Source organism: Rhinolophus hipposideros (assembly GCF_964194185.1).
Source record: "Rhinolophus hipposideros genome assembly, chromosome: 3".
Lineage (NCBI taxonomy): Eukaryota > Metazoa > Chordata > Mammalia > Chiroptera > Rhinolophidae > Rhinolophus > Rhinolophus hipposideros.
In genome coordinates this window covers 25,533,760-25,561,684 of record NC_138049.1, presented here as the reverse complement: position 1 = coordinate 25,561,684, position 27,925 = coordinate 25,533,760, and the positions used below count along the sequence as shown (strand labels likewise).

At 35.8% G+C, this 27,925-nt stretch overlaps 1 protein-coding gene and 1 pseudogene across 2 annotated transcripts in view; one reads left to right on the top strand and one right to left on the bottom strand.

Moving 5' to 3' along the window:
- MAP3K5 (mitogen-activated protein kinase kinase kinase 5) overlaps positions 1–27,925 on the bottom strand; it is a 178,298-nt gene that overhangs the window by 57,258 nt on the left and 93,115 nt on the right. The window contains exons 8-13 of the mRNA XM_081044707.1: positions 21,022–21,134; positions 17,479–17,638; positions 14,961–15,114; positions 8,790–8,897; positions 2,716–2,765; positions 197–292 (exon numbers count right to left, since the gene is read on the bottom strand). Coding sequence (XP_080900833.1) covers positions 197–292; positions 2,716–2,765; positions 8,790–8,897; positions 14,961–15,114; positions 17,479–17,638; positions 21,022–21,134 — 681 coding nt within the window. The remainder of the gene's footprint in view (positions 1–196; positions 293–2,715; positions 2,766–8,789; positions 8,898–14,960; positions 15,115–17,478; positions 17,639–21,021; positions 21,135–27,925) is intronic.
- Positions 25,177–27,057, top strand: LOC308490804 (large ribosomal subunit protein eL8-like; annotated as a pseudogene). The gene is made up of 2 exons: positions 25,177–25,215; positions 26,392–27,057. The product of its transcript is annotated as a large ribosomal subunit protein eL8-like (transcript).

Here is a 27,925-nt window from a genome sequence, read left to right as displayed (position 1 = left end):
TAAGCTGATTTATTAAAGGGAGCCCGCAAAATTCTGTGTTAAACATACCACATAATTATAAAATATTGGCCCAAATGAAATATTTATATAAGCACATAGCCATGAATTCTTTGCAGGAGCCAAATGTTCACTCATTAATTAAAATAATGATCAGGTAAGAACAGTCTTTTTCACACAAACAATGACTAATACGTACTTTTTACAATGAAGTTCTGTACAGAAATAGATTTGAAAATCATCAGAATTGTGAAGCACATAAAGAAAACAGCAGCGTTCTTCAAATTTAGAAATACTGAAACAAATAACAAGAGAATTATTCAGGGTAACCCCAATACTTTCGTGCACTGTAATGAAAAATAAATACTCTTTATATCGTCCTGATTATGAAATCAATGTTGTCTATGGCAAAAAGTTAAAAACAGTACCTTAAAAAGTAGTGTTCCCTGTACCACAATACTAAAATCTTTTAATATTCTGAGAGTTGTCTTCCTACTCATCTCTGTAGAGAGAGCTGCTCTCTCTGGGTGTTGTAAGCACACGGAAGCTGTATGGCCCTCCAGCTTAGCATGGGAAAAGTGTTCTGCTTTCTGTTGCACTTGACTGTGTGCTGGGAGGAAAAGCGGAAGTATCAACTGGCTGACTGACCTTGACATTTGGGTTCTATGAGATCTGTAGGATAATAAAATATTTCCAAAGCTAGGATGGCAATGGGTAGAGGCAGTAGAAGCACCTCATTAGTTGGAGAGATTTTAGAGGAAGTGAAGCAACGTGAAGCAGCACTTGGTTTGGACTCGGCAAGAGTTTTACTTTATAGCAATTAAAACAGTTTTGAGATTACCAGTCAGGCCAGGCTTGTTTTATGCCAGGTGTGGTCAAATATATTCTGTAATGAGCCAGAGAGTAAAGCTTTGTGGGCCAAACTACTCAATTTTGCTATTGGAGCATCCTTAGACAATAAACAAATGAACATGGCTGAGTTCCAATAAAACTTTATTTACAAAAACAGGCAGTGGGCCATATTTGACCTATGGGCTGTAGTTTTCCAATCCCTATTTTATGCCTTTACATCTGCTGTTCGTTCAATTTGGAATGCACATTATTTGTGACTTTTTAAAGAAATTCTACTCATTATTTAACGCCCAGCTTAGACCTTACTCCCTTCTCTACTTCTACCTTAAACAGAAAGATTTCCTCTTGTACTTCTGTTCTTTGAACATAGTTCTATCATTGGTCATCTCACACTGCATTATCATTAGTTGTTAACTGTGTGTTCCCCTGCCGGGCTTAGAACTCTTTGAGAGCAGAGTTCACATCTTAGTCATTTTTGTATCCTGAGCAGACTGGGATTCAACATTTGACACACAGCTAATGCTCAATAGATACCCATCGACTGATCTGCGAAAGTTCTGAGGTGATGTAAGACCAACTGCTGACTTAGTCAGATGTCCTTCTATAATTTTTCATCTCTTTGTAGAGGAGAAAACCAAGAAAAGTTAGTTCTCTTTGAAGTCGCACACCAGAACTCAAATTTCTCAACATATAAACCAGCAGTATAGCCTCATGTAAGCATTCTAGGTGTATGTCGTAAATCACAACAAAGGTTATGCAGTGATTCCATACCTAATTAAATAAAATTAATTCACTGGGAAATAGATATGATGAAGTCAAATTATACTTTCCTAAATGAATTGCTTTAAAATGCGCTATAAATAATGAGTACTTAACTAATGATCTGCTTTAAAAATTAAATTTAAAGAGAATAAAGCTTTATTTGAGAAGGCATGGTTTGGAAAGATATGTACTGAGTCAGTCCGTAATCTTGCTTGTTTCTGTTCAGATCATTCATAAGGTAACAGGTGGATTTACCAGGTAAACTCTAATTGTCAGTGACTCAGACAGCTCTACCAGTTCATGCTCCAACAAAACCAATTATTATTATGCCAAAAGCAACAAAGTATTGCATAATTTGGCCTTCAGAAATCTGTTTTTTTCTCATTGCTATTATGTGGGGATAAATAGTAGTAAACACAAACAGTTTGGCATAAAATTTCCAAGAGTTGGTCTAGTGTGAGTTTAATGAGTGGCTTTTGATTCCGAAAAAAACGTCATTTCTAAATCCCAACAAATGGCATTTCCTGAGCCAATGGCATTATGATGACAATGTTAGAACTGAACCAAACTAAAGTGAATCACTCTAATCTTAGGACACTTCATTAATGGTGACCTCAGGAAAAGTTGTTTTTACAAACAAATTCCTTATAACCTCACCATATTAATATTAGCTATAGGACACAATCTGGTAGAAGACATGTGTGTTTCCAATCCATCTAAGGAGAGATTAGTTTTTTCCTGGTTTACCGAAAGACCAGAAAATCATCTTGTAACAGAAACCAACAGCTCAACCACCTAGAGAGAACACCACGTAGCTCATTTTTATCTACACTTTGAATCTGTTCCCCAGTTCCCGTTTGCTCCTCAATCACCATGGTTTAAATCTGTGACAAGCACAGAGTCAGTTCAACTTCACCATTAAAATTTGGTTGTGCATCTTTTTCTAATGGAGATAGTGATACGAAAGAAGGTTGAGCATTTTTATCAATAAATGGATTCTTCAAATTCTTTGCATTTTAAAATCATGACAAAAAGCACCATGTAAGACATTCATATTCTAGAGAAAAGTCTTCTAAGAAAATTAAGTGTACCAAGGAAACTTACCTCACTCCCCTGACAGAAGAAGCACTAAAATTCCACTCATGTATACCTTTCTAGAACAGAGGGAAAGAACAACAAAAAAATGTTCAGTCATCCAAATGAACATAACAACAACAATAATTTTGTTTTATTATTTTTAAAGAATATACACAGACTAATTTTTCCTAGTGCATAAAATTCTTCATGAACAAATTATCTGGATGGAAATTGCAATTCATTCTTAAACCACAAGGGTGATATTTAATGATTTCTGTATTTCAATCAAACAGCTCCAAGAGAACCTGGGAGAATCAGTCTTATTAACTTTAAAATTTTTATGTTTAGCAGATTAACCTAATAACTGTTGTGCATTAATTTTTAAAATAAACAACCTAGTGATCAAAGTGATTCAATTATTATAGTCAAGCAAGATTTCTTTTCTGAAAAAGAAAAACAATTTGAATAAAATATCAGCAAGGTTTTAAAGATAACTAGTGCTGAATTACCTTTAGTTAAATTTTTTAACTAAATGGGTGTTTCTATTTCCTCAGAAAATAGCACTGCAAGTATGAATGTGTGTACACATATATACATACTGGGGGGAGCCAAAAAATGTATACAAGTGGACACTTTGGTCAAAGTTGCCCAAGCAGTAGTTCGCCATAATCAGAAGTGTCTGGACGCTGACGGTAACCACTTTGAGCACCTCTTGTAATTGCAGAAGGCAAATGTGACTTGTATTCATCTTTTGTTATCAGTATATATTGAGTATTACAATTTTAATACTCAAGTCCTCTCTTAAAAGGTGTCTACATTTTTGACACCCTCTGTATAGTGTCCATCATAGCTACAATGTGTTGTTACCTCATTTATGAAAAATACAATATACTAATAAAGACTGAACATACAAAATTTGATTGTCATATGATAAACATGGTGAGTGGCAGGGCCAAGACGAAAAACATGTGTGATTTTTAAAAATCTATTACTAGAGACAAATTAAAATGAGTATCAAACGCTTATGTTTCTAAATTAAATAAATCACAAAATGGAGCACATTCTGTGTAGAAATATGAATGACAACAGTATAGAATTAATAACAAATATTTTTGTAGAAATAAAGTAGGTGATACATGTGGCCAAGTTTAGCAAGTATGGTAGTCAATTCTGATTGAAAGTCAATTCTTTAAATGGTAGAGTAGTGCATACAGATTGCAAGTCAATTCTTTAAATGTAAAACAATCAGGAAAACAAGCTCTAACCCACCCACTTAAAATAGTGCCAGAAGTTTGAGGTCTTGACTGGCTAGTGAAATGGGTAAGGCAGCTGTGACTCCGAGGCAGCTCAGAACTCCCCTTCTGGCCAAAGCAACTCAAAAAGCCACGATTTATATTCATAACTCCTAGTTCTTTGGTAGGAAATTTAAAATAAAATGAAATTTAAAATAAAGTAAAACTAGATCCTCTCAAGCTTGAAGTAGATTTACTAAAAAATGACTTTTAATGCACATCAGTCAGATCATGAGATGTGACCTGAATTAGCACAAAGCAAATGTTGCCGTGCATGAAGCCCAGGAAAGGCAGAGACCATAGAAAGGTGCTCACCGAATGTGGTTCTCTTAACCACAGTGCAGAGGGAGTTAAATTAAAATAGCAGCCTGCAGCTTCAGATGATAATTTGAAAGTCGCTTCTGTATCCTGTTGGCCTCAGGTGACCTTCTAAATATATGTGACCCGGGAACTGCAGCTGTTGACCTGCACACTACTTACACACACTGCAGCCTTATCCTCTGAGCCTGTGCCTGAGCTTCTTTCTAAGGCTGTCCCCAGGATCAGCAGGTGGGGGTGGGGTTGCAGAGCTGGTAGGGCAGTGTGTAAACCTGCAACTGAACACAGCAACTGGGGAACACCAACAAGACAGCACTGGTAAAATCTATCCTCAATCAGCCCTGTTCCGGGAGCAGCCACAGACAGATTTCCCAGATTGATTGGGCTGGTTTTGTAGAAAAGTAGTAAAGCACTTCCAGAATGTTAGGTTCCTGAAAGGTTGCAAGTGCTGCCAAGGAATGTTCCATTTCAGTGGTGTAAAGCCCATGGCCTGAGATGAAGTGATCTGGAATAAGGCCTCTCTCCCTACCTCCCTTGCAGGTGGCCTCTCCACATGGAGGCGCTGATGAGCTACAAAGCCAAACGGGGGTCGGTCTGGGAGTCAGGGGGAAAGGGACAGGCAGAGGAAGAGATGGAGTGATAATTAACCCCAACAAGCCCTAAACCAACACTGAACCTAACTGAATCAGCACAAGCACCATTTTCTAGGAAATGGTTAGGCTCACATCCTGTGCCCCAGCTTAGGGCAAGAACAGGAACTAGGAGTTAATATTGAGCTAAAGGTGGCAGGAGTTATACTGTGGCAGACAATGTTGGTTTCCTAGGCAACGGCCATTTCTTTCCTTCTTTGCAAACGAAAAATGAATTTTCTTCAGGTTCAGGTGGCAATGCTTAGGGACAGTGAAACTGATTAGTCTAAATCAGCATGGTAAACCTATTTCCCTTGCTGGTGATTGGTTTAGGCATGGTCACGTGCCATGCAACTTTTTGTATGAGGGAAAGGACCTGATCCTCCTCCTTTAGATGTTGTCTGTGTGAAGTGATGTTTGCAGCTGCTACGTAAAACAATGAGTGAAAAATCAAGAGCATATAAAGAAGCCCACTCAGGATTCTGACACTGGTAAGCCACAGAAATCACCTCCACAAAGACCTTACCTCTGAAGTTCTTATAAAATGAGATAACATTTTCTTATTATTTAAACAACTTTTAGTTGGGAGTTTTGTAGCGAAAAGCATCCTTCATTGATAAGAGCATCATATCCCTGAACTCTTGGGAATTGGTAGAAGGATCTTAAAGTGTTGGAAGTTGTAATATAAAATATATGTTAGCTCATATAATAGTTCATTCGACATTTAGAATGAAAATACCCAGAGAGGGTGTGAGTAAGGAAATAAATATGATAGATGAAAAGCAACATTCTCTGTTATTCCACTTTTAGAAAAAAAACATGTAACATTCTATGACCAAAACAATCCATTTCCTGTTTAACATACGATATATGAAACCAGTTGCTTATCTCTTACTTAATTATAGTTATAATAGTGGCTTTAAACTAACATAATAACAGCAAAGTGATCTTATTTGTATTTCTTGTCCTCATTCCAATAATATCACTTCTATTTTTAAAAATAGAGAAAAATGATAGTATTAATGAACACACACTATGGATAGTACTAGGGTTTGCAAAGAAATTGGCATAAATTTGAAATGGAAACTAATTTATTTAAAGAAAGCTTACATTTTTGAACAAGGAGAATTTTTAACACTAAAGGTAATAGAGAGTGGGAACGATATAAAATGTAGAAATTCTTCTTGATCAAAAGAGGGTAAAAAAGGACAGCAAAATCTGTAACCCTTCTTAATGCACGCATTTATAGCCTAATACATTCATTCTTAGCATAATATAAAAATTGTCCCTACAATTATCACAAAACATACAAGGCTAACTTTAGTGAATGAAGAACTTCCAGAAGGACAAAATAATGACAACAAGCTAGAAATAGCACTTATTTCCCCAAATGTCTGGCTTACTTTCTGTTCTTTTCCTGTCTTCCAAATACTTCTGGCTGTCCACTCATTTTCTGGGCCTTGCTAATTGCTAATTCCTTTAGTTCGGTTCTGTTTCCAAGTGTCCTTGGATGACCTTGCTCTTTCCCATCAAGCCTTTGAAAAATTTCTTCTCACAGATAATGTTCATCTCACCTAGCCTCTTTTAATTTTTGTAGTTTCCACTGGGTGACTACTCTGCTTCTGCTTGCAAGAACATGTATGCAGATACTTTAAAATAATGTAAAAAAAAAACACCATTTACTTTAAAACAATCTTAACAACATGGACATAGTTTTATTAGTTATTAATTTTGTCTCTGGACAGTTCCACTTGGAATCATGCCATCATGCCAGCTATGATCAAAGGTTGCAATGACCCTCTCCTTGGGTTTGATTAATTTACTAGAGTGGATTACAGACCTCAGGAAAACATTTTATTTACTAGATTATTGAATTGTTATAAAAGGCTATAACTCAGGAACAGCCAGATGGAAGAGATGCACGGGGCAAGGTATGTGGGAAGGGGTACTGAGCCTCTAGGTCCTCTCCAGCCGTATCACTCTGCCCACATCTCTGTGTGTTCACCAACCAGGAAGCTCTTTGAACCACATCCTTAGGGTTCTCACAGAGGCTTCATTGCACAGAGGCATGCATTGCACTACATTGCATGATTGATGAAATCACTGGCCATTGGTGACTGATTCAACCTCCAGCCCTTTTCCCCTCCCCATGGTCAGAAGGTGGGACTGAAAATTCCACCCCTCTAGTCATAGGGTTGGTTCCCCAGACCCCACCCTTAAGTGCTAAAAGTCACTTCACTGACATAGCAAAAGACACCTTTTTGGCTCTCCGCACTTAGGAAATTCCAAGGACTTGAGGAGCTCTGTGCCAGAAATGGGGACTAAAACCAAATATACATTTCTTACTATAAACCACCCTATCAGAGTTCCCTAATAGAACACGAACCACTTCTCAAATGACTGCTGCCATGTCATCTAAAATGCTGAACAGGGCTAAATTCTGGGGTTTCAATGTTAGTGTTTAGTCCATATGTGTACTGCCGTGATTGTATTATTGTTATTGTTGTTAAAATACATTGAACATTTATTACATGCCAGGCTCTATGCAATACACTCAACCTACATTATTTTGTTTAATGTTCACAACAACCTTTCGAGGTAGATATTATTATTGCCTCCTTTTACAGACAAGGCCACTGTAGCTTGGAGAAATCATGTTGCCCAAAGGACATGATAGGATCTGAACCCAGATCTGTTAACTCAAAGCCCACATTTTTAAAACCTGCAACCCCATACCCCCAAGTATACTTTCTGATTCCCTTTTTTGCTTTGTTTTCCCCTTTTCACCAAGTATTAATAATATATTTATATTTTTCATGTATTTGGTCATTGTCTGTCTCCCTGAGTAGAAGGAAAGCATCATGAGGGCAGGAATTTGCTTATTTTGTACACATCTGTTTCCCTCGTGCCTAACAGTGCCTGCTAGTACCTGTCACAGAGTTAAGTGCTGAGTAAATATTTGTTGAGTGTGTGGATATTTAAGGAAAATTATAAGGGTATTTTGGAAAATAATGATAAAGGAACCCCACACAACTACTTTGCCACAAGACTTCTCTCATTTTGGTGGTTTATCCTGCAGGCTAGAATCAGGTCTTGAAAAGCTTCTATTCTTTAAAAATAGTAGGATGACTTGTACATGCATTAAAACTGATGATACACAGAAGTGGAAAAGGTTACCAAACAACTGCTACAAGTAGAAATGAGTGTTTAAGATCTTTCTGAAACCCAGTGGCAGTAGAGCCCACATCATTCTGTGCCCACCACAGGGAGCCAGTGGCTAATCTGAGACTTAGAGATGCTTAGATAACCCAACTGCTGTGATATGATGATTAACTGCAGTGGTATTAAGACCAGAAGTAGTGTTATTCTGACAAGTTTCCTACAACTAAGACAGGAATCTTTGAATCATACACTGGGGGTGCCAAAGAAAGGTATACACATGACTTGTATTCATCTTTTGTTATTGGTATATATTGAGTATTACAAGTTTAATACAGTTTTTTCCTTTCTTAATTTATACATTTTTTGGCAAACTCTGTATTTTATGTATCAGTTCTTTAGTTCATAATTTATTTTACAGCATGAATTTACAAAACAAAGAAATTCTCCTATTTCCGGTGCACTTGGATGGTTATGTCATCTATAATAAAATCCAAATAGCTCAATTATATTTTATTAAATGAATGAACTCTATAACCCGAATTTAACAAATTTTATATTAAAGAATATATTTATGCCAAGATAAATACACAGTCAAGCTATTGCTTCTTAACTAATGAGATATTTACTGGAATATATAAATGCTGCAAGAGTGTAATGTCCTTCATTGTTAATGCTGTTTTTAAATGATTGCACAATTTACCGTGTCATCAGGAAGCACGTGCCAAATAGATATTGTCTTTTCCTCAACTTCATTGTTGATAGATAAATACGAAGGTTGATAGATTTTGGTTGGTTCTAATATTAATACCTTGAAAACATAAAACAAAGAAACTAATATTAGTGATCTAAGATTTAAACCATTTGGAGCTGGTACCACAAGATAACACTGATTGTTGGATAAGGCTCTGGTTCCATTGCTGGAGTAAAACCATTTAAAATTTTGACTGTTGCCATTTCTGTGAGTCCTCAGGGTATTTTATGATATTATGTAATTATCATAAATTTCAATAATACATCACTTTTTATTGCTAAAGAAATTGGAAATAAATTTTTGAAGTCCATATATTGGTTTGGCCATCCCCAAGGAATCTACTGACAGCACTTCTTAAAAAGCTTTTATTTTATCATATAAGACATATTCTATTTCTATAAACATAAATGTGTAAAAGAAAGGCAGAAACATGGTGACACAAATAATTCTGTACAAAGAAAAGATTCCATATGTAGAATGTTACATATTTTAGGTTTTCTGCTGCCACACCTTATCATAAAGATGTAATGGTGTGGTTTTGATGCCCATGTAAATGGATTGAGAAATTATTTTGGTTATTATTGAGTTTTATATCTAAACCAAGAGTTTTATATCTAAGAGTTTTATATCTAAACCAAAGAAATAAACATAGCTGTATGAAACAAAAAAAAAACAACATTTTTATACTGCCTTCAAGATACAACTGGTATTTTCAGTAATGATGTATTTAGCCTTGTCAAAGAAGAGGAGAAATAAAACTTGCTCCTGTTTTGGAGATATATGCTAGGTAGATGATCAGTAAGACTCTCCACCAAAGAATTGCATGTTATTACTAATATCTCATTTTAGGAGCAAATAATATTAAAATACCACATGTGGCCTGATTTCAAAGGTGCTGCAACTATTATCTATTTTGTATAGATGATTAAAGATACCTGCCTAGCTCAAATTTCCTATGCAGACTTAAGTGGGAATGTTTAACCAGCAGAGAAACTAGAATAGTTCTACTCCAGTGCTTAAAACTCAAGTGAATTGCCTTTTAGAACTAATCTTGTATCAAGCAAGGTTTACTAAACAAAAGTGGAGGAAAAACCTTCAGAAGACTCCATCAACAAGGAATTACACAGTGACAATACATTATAACCTAAAGTGCAGCCTGAGCAAGAATCTGGGTTAGAAACTGACTCAGACATACACTGCAAAACCAGTGTATTTATTTTATGATCAATTTACCATGACAGTAAAGTTATTTAAGTTAAAGTACAGAGAACTAAAGAAAAGGGAATAGAAAAACAAAATTTTCTTTATTCTTGAGTATAAAAACTTCAAGGACATAAAGAATTCTTGGTCAGGCTCTAGCTATGAAAATAAGATAGAATATACCACAAATAACCACACAGTAAGATCCCAGAGGGAAACATATTCTGATTTAGAAACATACCCAGTGAGTCAAGGTCCAAATTTCCATGAGCAGAGAGTTAAGTGATACTGCTTAATATTGAAAATAAAATTTCAATCTAAACTTTGCAGAAATCGTGCTCTCAGATCTGAGTGTTTGTGAAATTAAAACAAATAACAAGGAATAAAAGGTGGGTTTTCCAAAATAGTATCCAAGTCACTGCACTGACAAATGCGAATATACTTTGTTCCCTAACTACGTGGGCACACTATTTAACATTAGAAAAGCACAGGTTCTCTCCTTTCTTCTTAAATTTTGTGTTTATTGTTATCTCAGATATTTCTAATAGATAAAATCTGAACTGTGTGTTCCTATCTTGAGATAGAGAATAAAAACTGGTTATAATTATCATTGTCTAACATTTATTGAGCCCTTTGATCTGCCCTTGAAATGACAAAATATGAGGAATTCATAGCATGCATTTTGGAGGTCACAGAAAAGCTGAGAAAAGACCAGGAAAAGCAAGCAATCTGACAAAAGCAGTGAAATTCAACTCACTTGAGAGTATACGCATTCTTGCTTTTAGTTTCTAGTCCTTTATATTGCTTAACACTACAATCAACTGCTAACTTCATGTATCTGAAGAAGGAAGGAATACATCAAGGCATATAAACCTTTAAAAAGAATAGACATTAGCTAGAGTTACCACACTCCACTTTTTCTTGCCTGACATTCCGTGATGGGTTGATGGTCTCCTAACTTTTCAATGTAGGAAGGAAAGCAAACACACACAGAAGAGGTTAAAAAAAAAAAAAAGAAAGAAAGAAATCAAACTAAACCAAAATAATAATAAATGATGAAAATATTCAAATCATTTCCCAAAGAAACTTGAATCTGCTTTCTTTCGCCCAGGGTCACCGTTATTTCTTGGAAGGATGAGAATGGATATGGCAAGATCAATGGAGACAATCAAATTAAGTATTTTCTAATATAAGTCATCCTAGTTTTAGGCAGATCCACTTCAAAAGAAGGATAATGTTATCACCCTAATCAAGACCCACTTCAGCCTTCGTAAGTGTGAGCCACATAAAGTGCTACTCCAAGGACAGAAGAGTTACAGTGGCTGATAATAGCACCACAGGTACTACGAGCTTGCCTTTCTCTACCTGGTGGAACACAGGTAGCAAACTTCAATGATTGCAGGGGGTGGGACTGGTGGGAAAATAAATGAGAGAAGCGAGGATAGATGAGACTGTAATCAACATCTGAAAAGGTAGCAGCTAATTGGCTCAGTAGATTCTTGCTTTTGGCCAATGAACATAGTCACAAATTGCCAGTCCTTTTACATTTTCAAGAGTAGTTAAAAATCTGGATTTTTTTATGTGTACTCTCCTTAGTTTTCACTTGATTTATTTATAAACTTTATTTTCCAGTTAAACTACTCCACCTTTTCATTCATTGTGTCTATCTTTTCCTCTTCTTTAACATAGTAATGATAATTATTTGACACCCTCATCTGGTAACTCCAATATGTAAATCACCTCTGGGTCTGCCTCTGTTGGCTGTTTTAGCTCTTCATTACCAGCTGCTTTTTCTTGCTTCTTAGCTTGTCTAGTAATCTTTAATTACATCTGAATGACACATGCAGAGCAGAGGCTCTGGATTATATCTTTCCAGAGATTTGCTTTTCTTTTTCCCCCTAGCTAACAGCTAAATTATCAGTGTATCATCTTGATCCTATCAAGGCTTAATTTTATTCTGGCTTTGTTAGGGTTGGTCTGTTTTAGTTTTGCCCTTACTCCTAGGACATGGACTTTCTTTGTCTCAACTAAGTGTCTGGGTGTTCACTAAGGTCCCATCACTCTAACTGGGCACAAAGTCCAACATCTTATCCCTGCATTGTTTAAGCTCTGGAATAACTGTTCAGCTCTCAGCCTTCCAAAAGCTGCTCGCTGCCACTTCTGGTCCTGATCTCTTAAACAACTGAGAACTGTCACCACCTCTGAATATGAAAGATTGAGACTAAGAGCTCAAACAGAGATATTTATGGCATTACTTTGATGTGGGAAGAGATTTGTGCAAGGGAACTTAGCTGGATAAGGCTTATTTAAGCTACACAGGTCCCATCCAAAACCCAATTTTAGTCAAATAGTGGGACCAGTAGTTGCATTTATTCATGACGTGCTTATCCCTTTTCACACTACCTGGGAGTTGCTCTAAGACTCAAGGGAAATACCCAGGCATAATCCTACGGTGTATTCTTCAAAGTTCCCCCCTTCTCCAACACCATGCCTCTCATATTCCAGCTGCCTGAGAGCCCCAAATACTAATCTCTGCTTGCTCTGCCCAGTAAGAATGCCACTGACTACTAGGGCTCCACCTCCACGAGCAGCAGCCAGAAAAATGACCTCAGGGAAAAACTAGTGGGTGAACGTGGGGACTCAACTCAATTACCTCCCCTCTCAGGATTGCAGCAGCCTTGTGATAATCGCTGTTCCATGCCTGCACAGTTGTTTTATATATTTTGCCCAGATTTTATGGTTATTTACACTACTACCATTTACTCCATCATAGCCAGCACTGAAAGTCCAAGTCCCTTTATTTTGAATGCTGAGAACAAATTCTTTTCTTTTCTTTTTTTTTTTTTAATCATTGAGTGGTCTTTTAAACATAAGAACTGAATCATATGCACAACCTCACACATAATAAGAGAAATACTAATTAAAACTATCACAACATACCATTTTTCACCAATAAGTTTAGCAAAACTACAAATCAGATAAATACAGCAGCTCTTTGGAGAGACTTTAGGAAAACAGACTGTTGATGGGGTGGGGGGGATATCAACTTATACAGTCCCTATGGAGGGCAATGGGACAATACGCACCAATTCCACTTCTGGAAATTTATCCTACACATATATCTGCACATGTGCAAAATGGCATAGGTATTATGGTGTCTCATTTTACTTTGCATTTTTTGACTATGCAGTGAAATTAATTATCTTGTCACATGATTTTCCCATTTTTCTTTTGCTTTTGCTTATTAATTTATAGGGTTGCTTGGTTTTTTTTGCGTACTTGGCAAATGGATCACTTTGCAACATTAGTATTAAATATTCTCTCCCTGTCTAGTATTTGCCATGTTTATGGTGTTTTTCACTGAACAAAAATGGAATTTTTAACGAAATCAAATTGGTCAACATTTGCCTTTAGGGCTTCTTAGGTTCCTTTCTTGCTTAAGAAAGCCTTTCTCACCTGGAATATATACCTATATTCTCCTACCTTCTCTCTTCATATTTTCTGGTTTTATTTTTGTACATTCACATTATGACAGACTAATTCATATTAAACTAATTTAAATTAGCTCACAGTAGCTAATACAAGTGTTTTCATTTCATAGCTAATTTTCTAGTCAATCAAGTCAACCGTCAATTAAATATTGTACTTCAATTCTGTGCGGTCTACTTTCACCACCACATTTACTAACATCAGCGTACCAGCTCAAGGCAAGCTTCCAGCTCTCTCTGAGATAAGTATTTTCCTAGCTACATATTATCTAGGCTAGAAAATACAGTGAAATGTTTGAGTTTGAAAGGTTTTTCAATTAAAAATCCTGCTGTGTTCAAAGCTTCATCTGGAAGCAAAAGTAAAGACAGCCTGTTAATGCCAGCAATAGATTTAATTAAATCAGATGATCCTACCAGCAAGAACTGGAAAACAAGATTTTTGTAAAAAGAACTGAGAGTTGTCACCACCTCTGAGTAGGGAAAATTGAGACTAAGAGCTCAAGCAGAGAGATTTATAGCATCACTTTAATGTGGGAAGAGATTTGTACACAGAGTGAGTGGCCAATAATTCTTGCATTGGATGCTAAAGCTATACTGCTTCAGATGGTGTTCTGAGAACTATCAGGATAGGGATGGCACCAGCTGAGATGAGTAAAATATTTTTAAAAGTGTGTGTGTGTGTGTGTGTGTGTGTGTGTGTGTGTGTTTATACTTTTAAATATATATATTTATACAAAGTTTGATAGAAACCCGCCAAAATAAGTTGCAGGTCCGAATCTACGAGTCATTTCCAATGATCAAAGCACTGTAAAAAGAGATTGTGGATACTATTAGGTTGGTGCAAAAGTAATTGACATTTAAAAGGTTGAAAATAATTGCAAAAAACGCAATTACTTTTGCACTAACCTAATACCTACATCTAAACCTGATTCATGGGGGTAAAGAGTGTTGGGCATGGAATAACAAAGACAGGTGAGCCTTACACTTTTCACCAAATTAACGGTGATGATATTGATGACATGTCAACAAAACTGTAGTATGAATTTTAAAAAGCACCATCTGTCTGGTCTGAAGAGATGTGTCTTGACTTACTGAGCTAACTAAGAGACAATATTTTCTTGGGAAGGCACACTTTACAACTTATGAAAAGAACCCACCAAATTCCACAGCAAATCATAAAAATGTATTTTATTTCTCTGACTTTGAAAAGTTATTTTTAAAAAAATAAGCTAAAGCAAACCAACAGGCAGAAAATAAATGTATTTACCATGTGAACATTGTTTTAAAGCATGAAAATCAGCACACTAGTATTGCTATTAGGTTGGTGCAAAAGTAATTGTGGTGTTTGCAATTATTTTTAACAGTGTAAAGTATTCTCTAAATAAAAGAAAAAAAATAGAACAATAGAATAAGTTAAATGAAGCATACTCACTGGAAACCTAACTACAGTAACATCTGTCTTTGTGGCCTCAACCAGGAAATCCATCCAGAAGTCCACGAGTTCCTGTTTGGCCACAGGCTGTTCTGGAGGCAGTTTCACAAAATGCTTATATATCAAAATTGTCTCTACAATAGACTTGAGGTACCTAAAAATTAAAAGATATAAAACACATGACTGGCAAATTTAGAACCACTTGTTCCCATGTATCCCCGTCTTATTCTCTAAATTTAATTTAAATATGGCACTAATAATTATGTATTCAGATTCACCAAACATTATTATTTTTACACGTCATATATTTTCACACATTATCCCATTTAAATCTCACAAAAATGCAATAAAGTAGACTGTTTTGTGCCCATTTTAAAGATGCTAAAACAGAGGCTTGGAGGGCTTAATTGACTTGGATTGAGTGACACATCTACTTAAAGCATGACTTTTAAAATAATGACTATATTCTATTCAAGGAAGTGATTAATGCATTTGTTTTAAAATATGCATTTTTGCTTCCTTGAGAAAGCTTTTCTAAACAGACCCTTCATAAGAAATCATTATTTTGCCTGGAATTACACAACTTATATACTATTATACAAATCCACTCAAATCTGACAAGACAACTGGTGCCTCGAAGAAAAAAATTAGGAAAAAAATGAAGAGCAAGATAATTATACAAAACAACGGGTACGGAAGCACATTATAAACTAAAACATTGAAGCTAACATGAAATGAAAATGTAAGGCATTGTTTCATGGTTGTTATTACTACTGCATAAAATAATGCCTGCTTTCTTCAACAGAAGACAGGATAGCTAAAATCCAAGCTCTTCATACCTGTGCTTCAGTCTTCTCTACCATCAGAATGGTCACAATAAAGAAATCATAAATTCGGCTGCATCTAACGCACGCATTCATTTATTTCATGTCATTTGCTGACTGCCTCCTGTGGACATACTACTGACAATATAGCTCTGTTTTCAAGTTGTGCACAGAGCTGAGGAGACAGAGCTGTACAAGGTATTACAGCACCGTGTGATAAATATCAATGGAGCTACAACTAAACAGAGACACAACTAACGAAAGTCTTACAGCCAGTATCAACAGAGATATGACTAAAGAACAACAGAAGCATGAAAGAAGAAAATTCCATGAGATGAAATAATCACAGACGTGTATACAACAGCCTCTGTGACCTTCTCTGTCCAGATACAGGGCAGGGTTTCAGGTGGGGGTCTGATTCATGAAAAGACGTGATTATGAGTGTTCCCCAGGTAGAGAGGGCTGGAAGAGGCCTTCTCAGTGTTGCCTGAGACACAGCACACGAAGCCACAGTTGAGGCATGTTTGGTGTGACCAGAGAGCAGTGTAAACCTGGGGGTATGACAAAAGCTGAGCCTGGAAGGTCTAAGGGCAAACCTTTGCCAAGCCAAGGAGATGAACTTCTTTCCTTAGGCTGCGAGGCTCCATGAAACTAGACTGCTTTAAGGATTTCAGTGGAGGGGAAGGGTCAGACGTGCATTGTAGAAAGATCACAATGGGAGTGATGCTGAAAATGAGAAAATCCTTGAAGAGTTATAAGGACCTACCCATCATCTATCTCCTCAAATGGTTCCTCTGAAGAAAACAAGTCAGTGGCCTGGGCTCCTAGCTGCTCTAAGCCTTGGTCGGTTTTCTATGCATCACTGTTAACCTTTACAAGTCTTTACAGCTAATGCTCAGTCATTACATGTGATGCCTAAGAAAATTAGCATTGTTTTCCAAAATAGTCCTAAATGCAGATGGAATTTTTATTGTTGGTGGTATTGTTAATTAAAATTTCTTGGATATATATACAACTGAAAGCAACAAAGGAACAAGACAAGCAAATGAAAAAACAAAAACTCATAGACACAAACAATGGTTCCGTGGTGGTTAGCAGAGGGTAAGGTAGATGAGGGTAAACAGGGTCAAATATATGGTGATAGAAGAAACTTCGTTTTCATCTCTCCAATTACCACATACATAATGATGGGACTTGGGTGCAGGCCAACAACAATTTGAAATTAGAAAAACACACATACATAGAAAACACTCAAATGTGTCAGTAAACCCTAAGTAAAAAAGAATGAGAATTCCAAAACTGAGATTAGATCATAATGGAAACAAAGGGCATGTGTATGGAGCAGAGGCTGGGGAGGCTGAAATAGAAACCTGTAGAGCCGCTGATTAGATTTGTAGGTGTAAAATTTGAGGCCTCTGCATGATTCATGTGGGTAATACTAGCCAACCCAAGTCAGTGGGTTGGTCAATGTGATAGAAAGGCTGAGCTCGTGGCTGTCAGACGTTACCAACATCCAAAGTCATAAGAACCTATATTCAACCCTTTTTATCAGTGGATCTTACTTTTCCTTCTAGACTCTGCATTTTATTTTATAAGCAAATAAAATAATCTAACTGTCAGTTCAAAAAAATATAACAAGTTGAAAAGAAGTTATAGGAGCTGTTGATTAAAAATCATTGCATAAACATTATTACCATGCTGGTGTCTTCAGCTTAAAAAGCTTTTCAGATGCTTGAATGACTCTCAAGTGGTCATTGGCCAGAACACTGGCCCCCAGAAAAAATCCAACTTCCCAGTAGCTCTGGAGTTTTTCCAAATTTCCCTTTTTACCAAGAAGGCTACTAAGCTTCACCCCTAGAAGATGGACAAAAGTACATTACAAACACACAGTAGCTAGGCAGAGCCGACTTTTTATCAAAAAAACAAAATTAAGCTTTCATTTTTCCTTTCAGATTAAAATAGCTTTGTTCAGTTTCTGATTATAAGAGGGGTTTAATTAAGTTCATTGTAAAATAATGTCAGACTAATCATAAAGATATATAGAAGAAAGTGAAATTTACTCTTTAACTTAAAAACCCAAAGATAACTGCCACTGTTATTTTGATGTATGTCCATCATTCCAGAATGTTTACGTATTTATATATGGATAAATTAAAAGGTGGTAACATTAAACAACTTATATAACTTCTTTCTTTCCCTTATTATATCACCGAGTCTTTAGTTACTTGAAAGAGAAATGAGTCAGTTGAAATATAAATGTATACAGTATACAGATTTTACAAGAGTAAAATGCTGCAATAATTAATTTTATGCACGAAACAGTTATATACTTATAAAGTTAAAAGCAAGGAACCATTTCAAGTTAACTTACAGACATCATGACATTTTGCCCTTAAGTATTGACAACATATATCTAAAAATTATCCTATACATTTATTGCACCTAACAAAAAATAATAGTGCCTTAATACTATCTAATATCTGTTCATAATTCCATTTTTCTAATTGTTTCCCAAATGTGTCCTATAACTATTTTTAAAACCAGAATCTAATCAAGGATGATTACTTGCATTTGATTTTTATGTGGCTAAATTTCATTTAACATAAGCAATCCACCTACACTTTTCCCCCCATAACATTGATGGTTTTTGAAGAGAGTAGGTAGAATGTCCTCACATTCTAGATCTGTCTGAAGGCACTGCATGGTGGTGTTTGACTTATTTCTCTAGCCACTGAGATTCCTATTAACTGGAATAAGAATTCCTATTGACCATGTCATGAGGCACCCGTGGACCCACCCCACTCAGGACGCTAGTAGGATCACTGACAATCTGATCCCTGGAGGGGACGTATACGATGGATTGTATAGACACAATTGTTCACATTAATTGTTATTTGTTTACCCTTTATAAAAAAATCAAAATTTAAAAATGGATCTAAAGAAAAGATTTCAGAAAGAAAAGTCTGATTATTATAAAAACACAGTAAATCAGACTAATTTGTACGTTTGCAGGGGGCTAAGACAAAAAATGGGAGAAGATATAAATTGCTCCAAATTTGATTAGAGCATTTGAAACAACGTCTTTTTCAATTATATCTTTCAAATATGCCAAATATGTTATTAGTCTTTTTATTATGTACTATTAATTAATCATTATTATATTAGACTAGTAATTTATTTAACCTGTTTGTCCTCAAAAGTCCCTTTAATCCTATTATATTACATAAAAATTAACTTCAGGTCAACCTATGTTGATTAGCATAATTTATGATTGAGTAAAATCTAAATTAATGAGTTTTAATTGTCTTTTAGTTATTAAGGATATACAATTTAAAATGTGTAACACGGTATTTTAGAAGTCTAACACAGCTCTTGCAGTAACTCATTGTTGTCATATTTTAAGTCTGTGCATGTTTCACAATTTCAAAAATTTTAAATTAAACTTCATAATGTTTTCAAATTCTTGTTCAACATGTATTATGAATGAGTACTTCTTGAAAAAAAATTAAAGATGTTTCCTTTATAAAGCTATATTAATCACAGTTCCTCAAGCCTTAGAGTGTTGAGCATCTTTCTTCATTTTTCACCTTTTGTAAGATATAATTAACACATAATTGTGTAAGTTTAAGGTATACAATGTGATACATATTGCATGGTACATAATTACCATTTCTTTTTTTGTCTGGAGATCTACTCTTTTAGCAGTATGCTGACTATCTTATTCTACATTTAATTTAAAAATAAGAATGTATTAGGTTGGTGTAAAAGTAATTGCAGTTTTTGCAATTATTTTTAACCTTTTAAACCACAATTACTTTTGCACCAACCTAACAGAATCGAGACATTTTCACACAGCTATGTTACTGCTCTACCTACACGTGCAAATCAGTGGCAATTCCTGGCATAATCTGGAGGCACCAATAAACTTCACCTTAAGTTCAAGAACAGAGCAATAATACACGTCATTTGAAGATCACTGATACATGAAGAGTTTTGGCTAGTGCAGTTTTAAACTGAACCCTAGGTGAAAATTTTCATTATCATTTCTGAAAAGCACACGTTGGAATGTATTTTCTCTCATTTCATTTGCCAACTGAAAATATTTCAAATAAAACTTTCTGTACTGAATACCAGTGTAACCCAACAGTGACAAGTATTTTATCATTCTTTTAGCCTGGGCCTTGCAAACAATGCTTAACACTCAAACTTTATTTGCTTTCTAAGAATTCTCAGAATATTATATATGGCTATTTTATAAGCCCTTCCCAAAATAATGTAAAAAAAATCCCAGGACTCCTTTTTTTTGGAAGGAAAATAAAAAACATTCTCGCGTTAAAAATCTTAAAGAAAAAATTCTTCTACAATTCATAGCTTCATTAAGATCAATTGTTGTTCTTTATGAAAAATATGGCCAACTATTTCTATGTCTGTCGTAATGACTCCTATAGGAGTTGGAAAGATTCTCTAAAAGAGGGTGATGAGACACTCAAAGAAAGCAAAATCTGATTACCGTAGAGAGTATGCTAGTATCTAGAATCTTTAAAACAAATGTGATGAAAGCCAGAACAAAGAAAATCACATAAAATGTATTCACTAATTTCTTTAAATTCCAAAGAAGGGTCAGCAGATGAGACAATGTCCGCAGATAAAAGGGACAAAACACATTCTATCCATGGCTACATTTGAGATATAGTCTCTGAAGAGATCAGGACCAAGACGGCCATCTCCTTGACCTGGTGCTCTGGGGACTTTGGGAGGCTCCATGTCCAACACAACTGAAAGCATAGGGGCAGGTAAGAAGAAGAAACAGAAACAGAAAATAGCAGAGCTTTTTCTCTTCTTCTTCTTCTTTTTTTTAATGTACCAGGAAAGCATTTTCAGGAAAATCAAGCTAACATAGAAAACGTACCTGATGTTCCACAAAACACTGCCTTATTTGAGAGTTGGGGACTGAAGACAGAGCCCATATTTTTAATATTAGTTTGAGCTGGAACAATAAATATTAAGCAGGGTTTTTTTCAAAACAGGCAACAAAAACTAAAAATTGAACTACATCCCAATATCAGGATTCTGCACCATAGTTTGAAACACTAAACAAGGGGATATAATAAAATAAAATACATTTTTAAGGAAGTTAAATGAGAAAGAAAAGGGTCTATCCATCAATGATTCTTTTTCTTTGTATCAAGATGGGTCCGGTTTCTCAATTTGCATATAAAATATCAAGCTGTAATTACCAACTTTCCGGAGCTCAAAAGAAGATTCAAACTGGTGCCCAGCTGCCAGGAGAAGGACCGCATAATTAATTCCTGACTGTAGTGTTGGCTCACTTTCAAATGCCGTTTTGAACCTATATATAAAAAAAAATGTACAAGTTTACTTTCTCAATCACGAAACTCTGGGTGTGCAATAGCTCCTGTTTGCATAACTCCAATGCCTGAGCAAGTAAAAATATTCCACTGGCCTTCACCCCAGAATCTAGTGTGCTATTAGAATTGAATGCTTGAGTAACTGCATATCCTCTCCCTCAGTTCCATTGCATTCCCCCCATTTAACTCACCCTTACCATAGCAACCCCAGTCTTTAAAGAAGTCCTCTCTTTCAACAGTCTACCAGAAATATGTGTGTGTGTGTGTGTGTGTGTGTGTGTGTGTGTGTGAGAGAGAGAGAGAGAGAGAGAGAGAGAGAGAATATATGTCTAAGCAGCAGAAATTTAAAAATGAGAACTGTGCTCATATTTTAAAAAGTGGTTTTTAAAAAGCCTTAAAAATACACAAAGCAATGAAGAAAATCATCTAGGTAAATACTGAAACAATCCGTTCCATAACAGTGATAATAGAAATGAAATAATGTTAATTGTACTAGAAATTAAGAAAAACAGATTGTGCCTGTGCATACTAATTTTAGCTCAAAGAGAATAAGAACCCTTTTCTGAATATGCATGAAACTGAGTGTTGACCTTTCAAAACACTTCAACACTTGAAAAGACTTTAGTGTTTGCACATCCACTGTATTTTCAAGGTTACACTTCCTAGGATCTATTCAAGGGTTTCCTCACATACATCATTTAACAGGCAACAATATTCAATATCATTTCATTTGGGAGCTTGAAGAAGAAGCAAATTAAAATAAATGCCCTAGTGACTAAGAAACTGCCTGAGACAAACATGAAATGAAATCTTTATTTTAAAAGAATCAGATTGAGGAAAATATAAGGACGAAATACCTAATGAATGACCATTTGATGATACAAAAAAATTGTTTATGGGGGGAAAATACATTACAATTTCCAGATAAAGGCATTCCTATTTAAATTGTTAATGGTGAAAATGAGAGGAATAGCAAATGTGGTGGCAGGCACAACAGAATTACAGTGTATTCTTGGCTTTTATATATGTTTGAAATTTTCCATAATTTAAAATGATAAACTTCAAAACAAAAGAAAAAGTACAGTTTTCTGAATATTGAGGTGCATGTGCCCTCTACAAGGGTCTCACTTTTTAAGTAGAACAAGTACCTCTGAATGGAAACAAAAATCAAATATGTATTAATTTTAACACATGGCTCGAACAATTATGTGTATGGAATAAGAAAAAATATCTCCAACTGCATAACTGTTGGTGATTAAAAGCATTTTTAATCTCTCCAGAGGTACAGGTGCTTCTCATTTCTAAAATGGAAAAAGCATGTACCCAGAATACTGATATTCAAAGCTAGTCATATCAAGGAGAGACAGGATTTGTAAGGCTTAGACTCACATAAGTCTCAAAGGTCTTTGAGTTCCTTCAGAATCAGGTAGAAGGTTCTAATAAAAAAAAGAGTACAAGAGAAGAAAGAAGTTGTACTCTTTCCTTTCTACCAATTCATAGCAACATACGCAATATTTTTTTCAACAAATAAATTCTTTCGTTTCTCCTGAAACCAAAGAACATGGAATATTTCTCGTAAAAATACCAAAAGGAAGATGCAGAAAGCAAGACATGACTCAAAGCAATCAACAAATATTGACTACCTGATTCCTAAATATGCCAAAATCAACAAAAGGAAGAAGTTGGGCTTACAACTTTTTTCTGTTACCATAAACAATATATATTTTCAAACAAAATATAAACACCAGTAAAATTAATTATTTACATTTCTTTAGGGTTCATAGCACTACATGATAATGGTTGTTGAGGAGAAAGCCTTAACATTTTCTGGAGATTAATAGCATATAGGTGTATCACAAAAGAAATAAAATCCTGTCATATATTATTAATATACCACTCACAGTAAGTAGGGATTCTTTCACACTGTTAAAGTAAATTAGTACAGTATTTCTTGGCAGAAATTAGCCAATATCTATCAAAATTATAAAATTTAAAAAAATCTCCGAGGTGTGATCAAACAATAGAGTAAATGTTTAAATAAAAAAAATTATTACAGTAAAAGACACATTGCCATTAATTCCCCTCAAAATACTCTCCCTTTCTATGAACACACTTTCCCCATCGTTCTTGCCACTTTCTGAAGCAGTTCTGGAAGTTCTCGTTCATGAGTATCTTTAATTGCGCTATCTTGGCTTCCTTGATGTCCTGAATCATTTTGACTTTGGGGAAGAGCCAAAAGTCACACGGTACCAGATTCAGGGAATAAGGTGGATGAGGACACACCATAATGTTTTTATTTGACAGGAACTGCCCTATACATGGAGCATTGTCATGATGAAGGATGATTTACTGCATATGTTAAAACACACCTTCTCTCAATGGTAGCTCACATCTGACTAACTACACTGAACAAGTTGCAACTTGTCACACACTGTTACTAAGGTTCAATGTGCCACTTCCCATATTGAAGATCCCTGCCTTTCCATTGGATGGCACTCAGCAGCAGCATTCACCATATTTTGTGATCACAACGGGAAAGGCTCCATCTCGCACATCACTTCTGATATGGCAATTTCTGTTAAAAAAAAACATTACGGTATGTCCTCATCCACATTATTCACTGGATCTGGCACTGTGCAACTTCTGGCTCTTCCCCAAAGTCAAAATGACCATGAAAGGAAAGCATTTTGAATTGATTCAGGACATCGAGGCAGCCACAACAGGGCAACTGAAGACACTCACAAAAAAGGACTTGCAGAACTGCTTCAGAAAGTGGCAAGAATGATGGGGTAGGTGTGTTCAAAGCAAGAGTAGTATTTTGAAGGGGATTAATGGCTATGTGTCTTTTACTGTAATATTTTATTTTTTTATTTAAACATTCACTGAATTTCCTGATCACACCTCATATGCACACCTGTTCACGGAACAATTACACATCTATTAATTTATACTAACAAAAATTATTATTTATATAATCAGAAATTTAGTTACAAGGGTATTTGTTAAAAGATGAAAAAGTACTCTAAATTTCCAACAATATTATAAAGTATAATATGGAATAAAATGTATTACAAATGTTGGAAAGCTATGTAGCCATTTAAATTGCAGAAGAATATTCAATGTTTGGGGGGAAACTTTTGTTTCCAAGCAAGACGTAATAGTCTACTTGGAAGCCATTGCTCCTGCTACATGTCGTAAAAAGGATACATATCAAAAAGATATGTTTATAGACAATACAGATCTATGAAATCAGCAACAACAACAAAAATCATTCCAATAAAACTCCAGATAGGGAAGTGCCCTACCAATACGAGCTGACTGCTTTTGTCTTCTCTAGGGGCATTTGCTGATTCTCACCACATGGTTGAGCTTAGGTTTGGCACAGGCAGAGCAACTCTACCTAGGTGAAACTCCACCAGGGAAAAGAGAAACTAGAGGATTTCCTGATAGTTTTGTGGGCTGGCATCACAGAGTGAAACATGGAGGAGCCTCAAAGCTGTGGCCCGTTGTCTCCACAGGACATTTATGGAATGCTGGGTTGTACAGGAATTTGAGAGATGAGGTAGGGCTGGAGTAGCATAGTAAAATCTCCTGCAGCCTGGCACTACTTCTGAGTGAAGTGCCACTAGAGGGAGGAGCCTGCAGCAAATACAGGACAGTGTCTTTCTTAAGAAAGTTACCAAATTTTAGGGCTATATGATATGAGAGAATAAAGAGTGACACTCAAAATTCCAAAGGGCAGATATGAAATCTCCCACAGTATTTAAGAGATAAAGATCCACAGCTTTTGATCCACAGCTGAGGGGGTGTCAGAGCTAAGAAGCAAGGACAAAACTGATACAAACTGGGTCAACTACAATGGAAACCCAGACTCAACTCAACTCAATTGCATTTGCTGAGACGATCAGCTCCTTACCGTGTGTCTAACAAAGGAAATCGAGAGCCCTCTGTGAGAGAAAAGAAAATCATCTTCAGCCTCATTAATTTTTAAGTACATCAATATATGGGATACAATAAGGAATTATGAGAAATGCAAAGAGCCAGGAAAATGTGAACAAGAGAGTAAAAACAGACAAGAGGGACTGACCCACCGGTAATTCAGATATTGGAAATTGTAGATGAGAACTTTAAAATAATGATTACAAATATAGTAAAGAAAAAGATGGACAAAATAAATGAAAAGATAATTTCAACAGAGAGTTGAATCTAAAACAACTAAATAATCTAGAACTAAAATACACAATACTGAAAATAAGTTTCATTGTATGAGTTTAATACTGGACTAGACAGCCTAGAAGATAGATCCGGTGAACTGAAAAAACAGGTCAATAAATATCTAAACTGAAGCCGGAAGAAAGAGAAAAAGAACATAAAAACACAACAGAACAGAAGAGACATACGGGAAATACTTAAATGGCCTAACATATGTATTATGATAGTCCCAGAAAGAGAAGAGAGAGAATACAGAATACAAGAAATATGTGAAGACATAACGGCCAAAAATATTCCAAAATTGATGGAAACAGATTTCAGAAGCTCAACAAACCTCAAACAGGATTAAAAAGAAAAATCACAGTCTAAATGCTGAAACCAAAGACAAAGAGGAAACTCTTAAAATCAGCCAGAGGCAAGACACATTACCTTCAAAGGAGCAACTGATAGTTGACTTTGCAATACAAACTATGCAAGCTAAAAGATAATGCAATGACATCCTCAAAGCGTAAAAGAAAATAGAAAACGTGTAAGGAAGATGTTTTCAGACAAAACGGGCAGAATTAGTTGCTAGCAGATCGGCAATACAAAAAAATAGTGTAAGTACTTCTTCAGGATAAAGGAAAGTGCTTCCAGTTGGAAGCATGGAACTACAGAAAGAGCATCAGAAAGGGTATATATGACTCTATATAAAAGATATTAACTATTTAAAAATTATTAAATATTTAAACTGCTCTAAGTTTTCCTATTTAGAAGTCATAAAATATAAATTTAATGTACACTATAAAAGTCAAGGATGTAGATTTTCAGGAATTACTAAAAGAATAATGTAAAAAGTATTACTAAAGAGCTAACAGAGGATAAAATATAACACTAAATTCATAGATAATGAGGGGATGGAGAACTAATGGAACAAAGAACATATAAAACAAATAGAAGATAAATAGAAAGACGGTAGACATAACCACAACTATTAGTTACCACATAAAATGTAAATAACCTTCCTCTCTCCTCCCGCCGCCCAAGATACGGAAAGGAAAGGAGTCTCAGCAGAAAAAGGCAGCACCGGCCCCTGCTGTTGTGAAGAAGCAGGAGGCCAAGAAGGTGGTGAATCCCGTTTGAAAAAAGGCCCATGAATTTTGACATTGGAGAGGACATCCAGCCCAAAAGGGACCTCACCTGTTTTGTGAAATGGCCCCGCTACATTCAGCCACAGTAGCAAAGGGCTACTCTCTATCAGCACTTGAAAGTGCCTCCTGCGATTAACCAGTTCACCCAGGACTTGGCCCACCATACAGCCACCCCACTGCTTAAGCTGGCCCACAAGAACACACCAGAGATAAACAAGAGAAAAAGCAGAGATCAGGCTGAGAAAAAGGCTGTCGGCAAATGGGATGTCCCCACAAGAGGGCACCTGTCCATCAAGCAGGAGTTCATACTGTCACCACTTTGGTGGAGAACAAGAAAGCTGAGCTGGTGGTGACTGCACATGATGGGGATCCCATGGAGCTGGTTGCCCTGTGCCGTCAGATGGGGTTCCCCCACTGCGTGATCAAGGGGAAGGCCAGGCTGGGGTGTCTAGCTCACAGGAGGACCTGCATCACCATCATCTTCACATAGTTTAATTCAGAAGACAAGGGAGCTCTGGCTAAGCTGGTGGAAGCTGTCCAGACCAATTATAATGACAGGTAAGATGAGATTTACCATCACTGGGGAGGTAACATCCTGGACCCAAAATCCATGGCCAGTATTGCCAAGATGGAAAAGGCAAAAGCTAAAAAACTGGCCACCAAACTGTGCTCAGAGCACACTGGTGAGTTTTCTGTACAGAAAATAAAAATTCTCCTTCAGCTAGTGTTGATGGGGCATTTGAGGTTGAAGGTGATTTGCCTTATTGCCAGTAAAAATACATACATACATTTAAATAAATAAATAAATGTTAATGATCTAAACACTCTAAAAAAGACATTGTCAAATTAGATTTAATAACAACAGTGGAAGGAAGGAAGGAAGGAAGGAAGGAAGGAAGGAAGGAAGGAAGGAAAGAAAGAAGGAAAGAAAAGACTCAACTATATTCACTTAAAAGACACATTTTTAAATACAAGGACACAGGTAGGTTGAAATGATGTATAAAAATGTATCACTCAAATACTAATCAAAAGTAATCTGTTGTGATTATATATTAATATCAGATAAAACTAACTTTAAGGCAAAAATTATTACAAGAAATAAGGAGGAATATTGCATAACAATAAATGGGTCAATTTAAAGGATTTATAGGATTTATAATCCTAAATGTACCTACTAACATGGCTTCAAATATATAAAGCAAAAACTGAGAAAACTACTAAAATAATAGATAAATGTGCCTTCATAGCTGGAGATTTTAAAACACTTCTCTCAGTGATGAGCCAACAGGCAGACAAAAAATAGCAGTGAGGTATGAAAGATTTGAATAATATGATTAATCAAGTTAATCTAACTGACTTACATGGAACACTACACCCAAAAACTATGGACCATATATTGGGCCATAAAGCACTTCTCAACACATTACAAA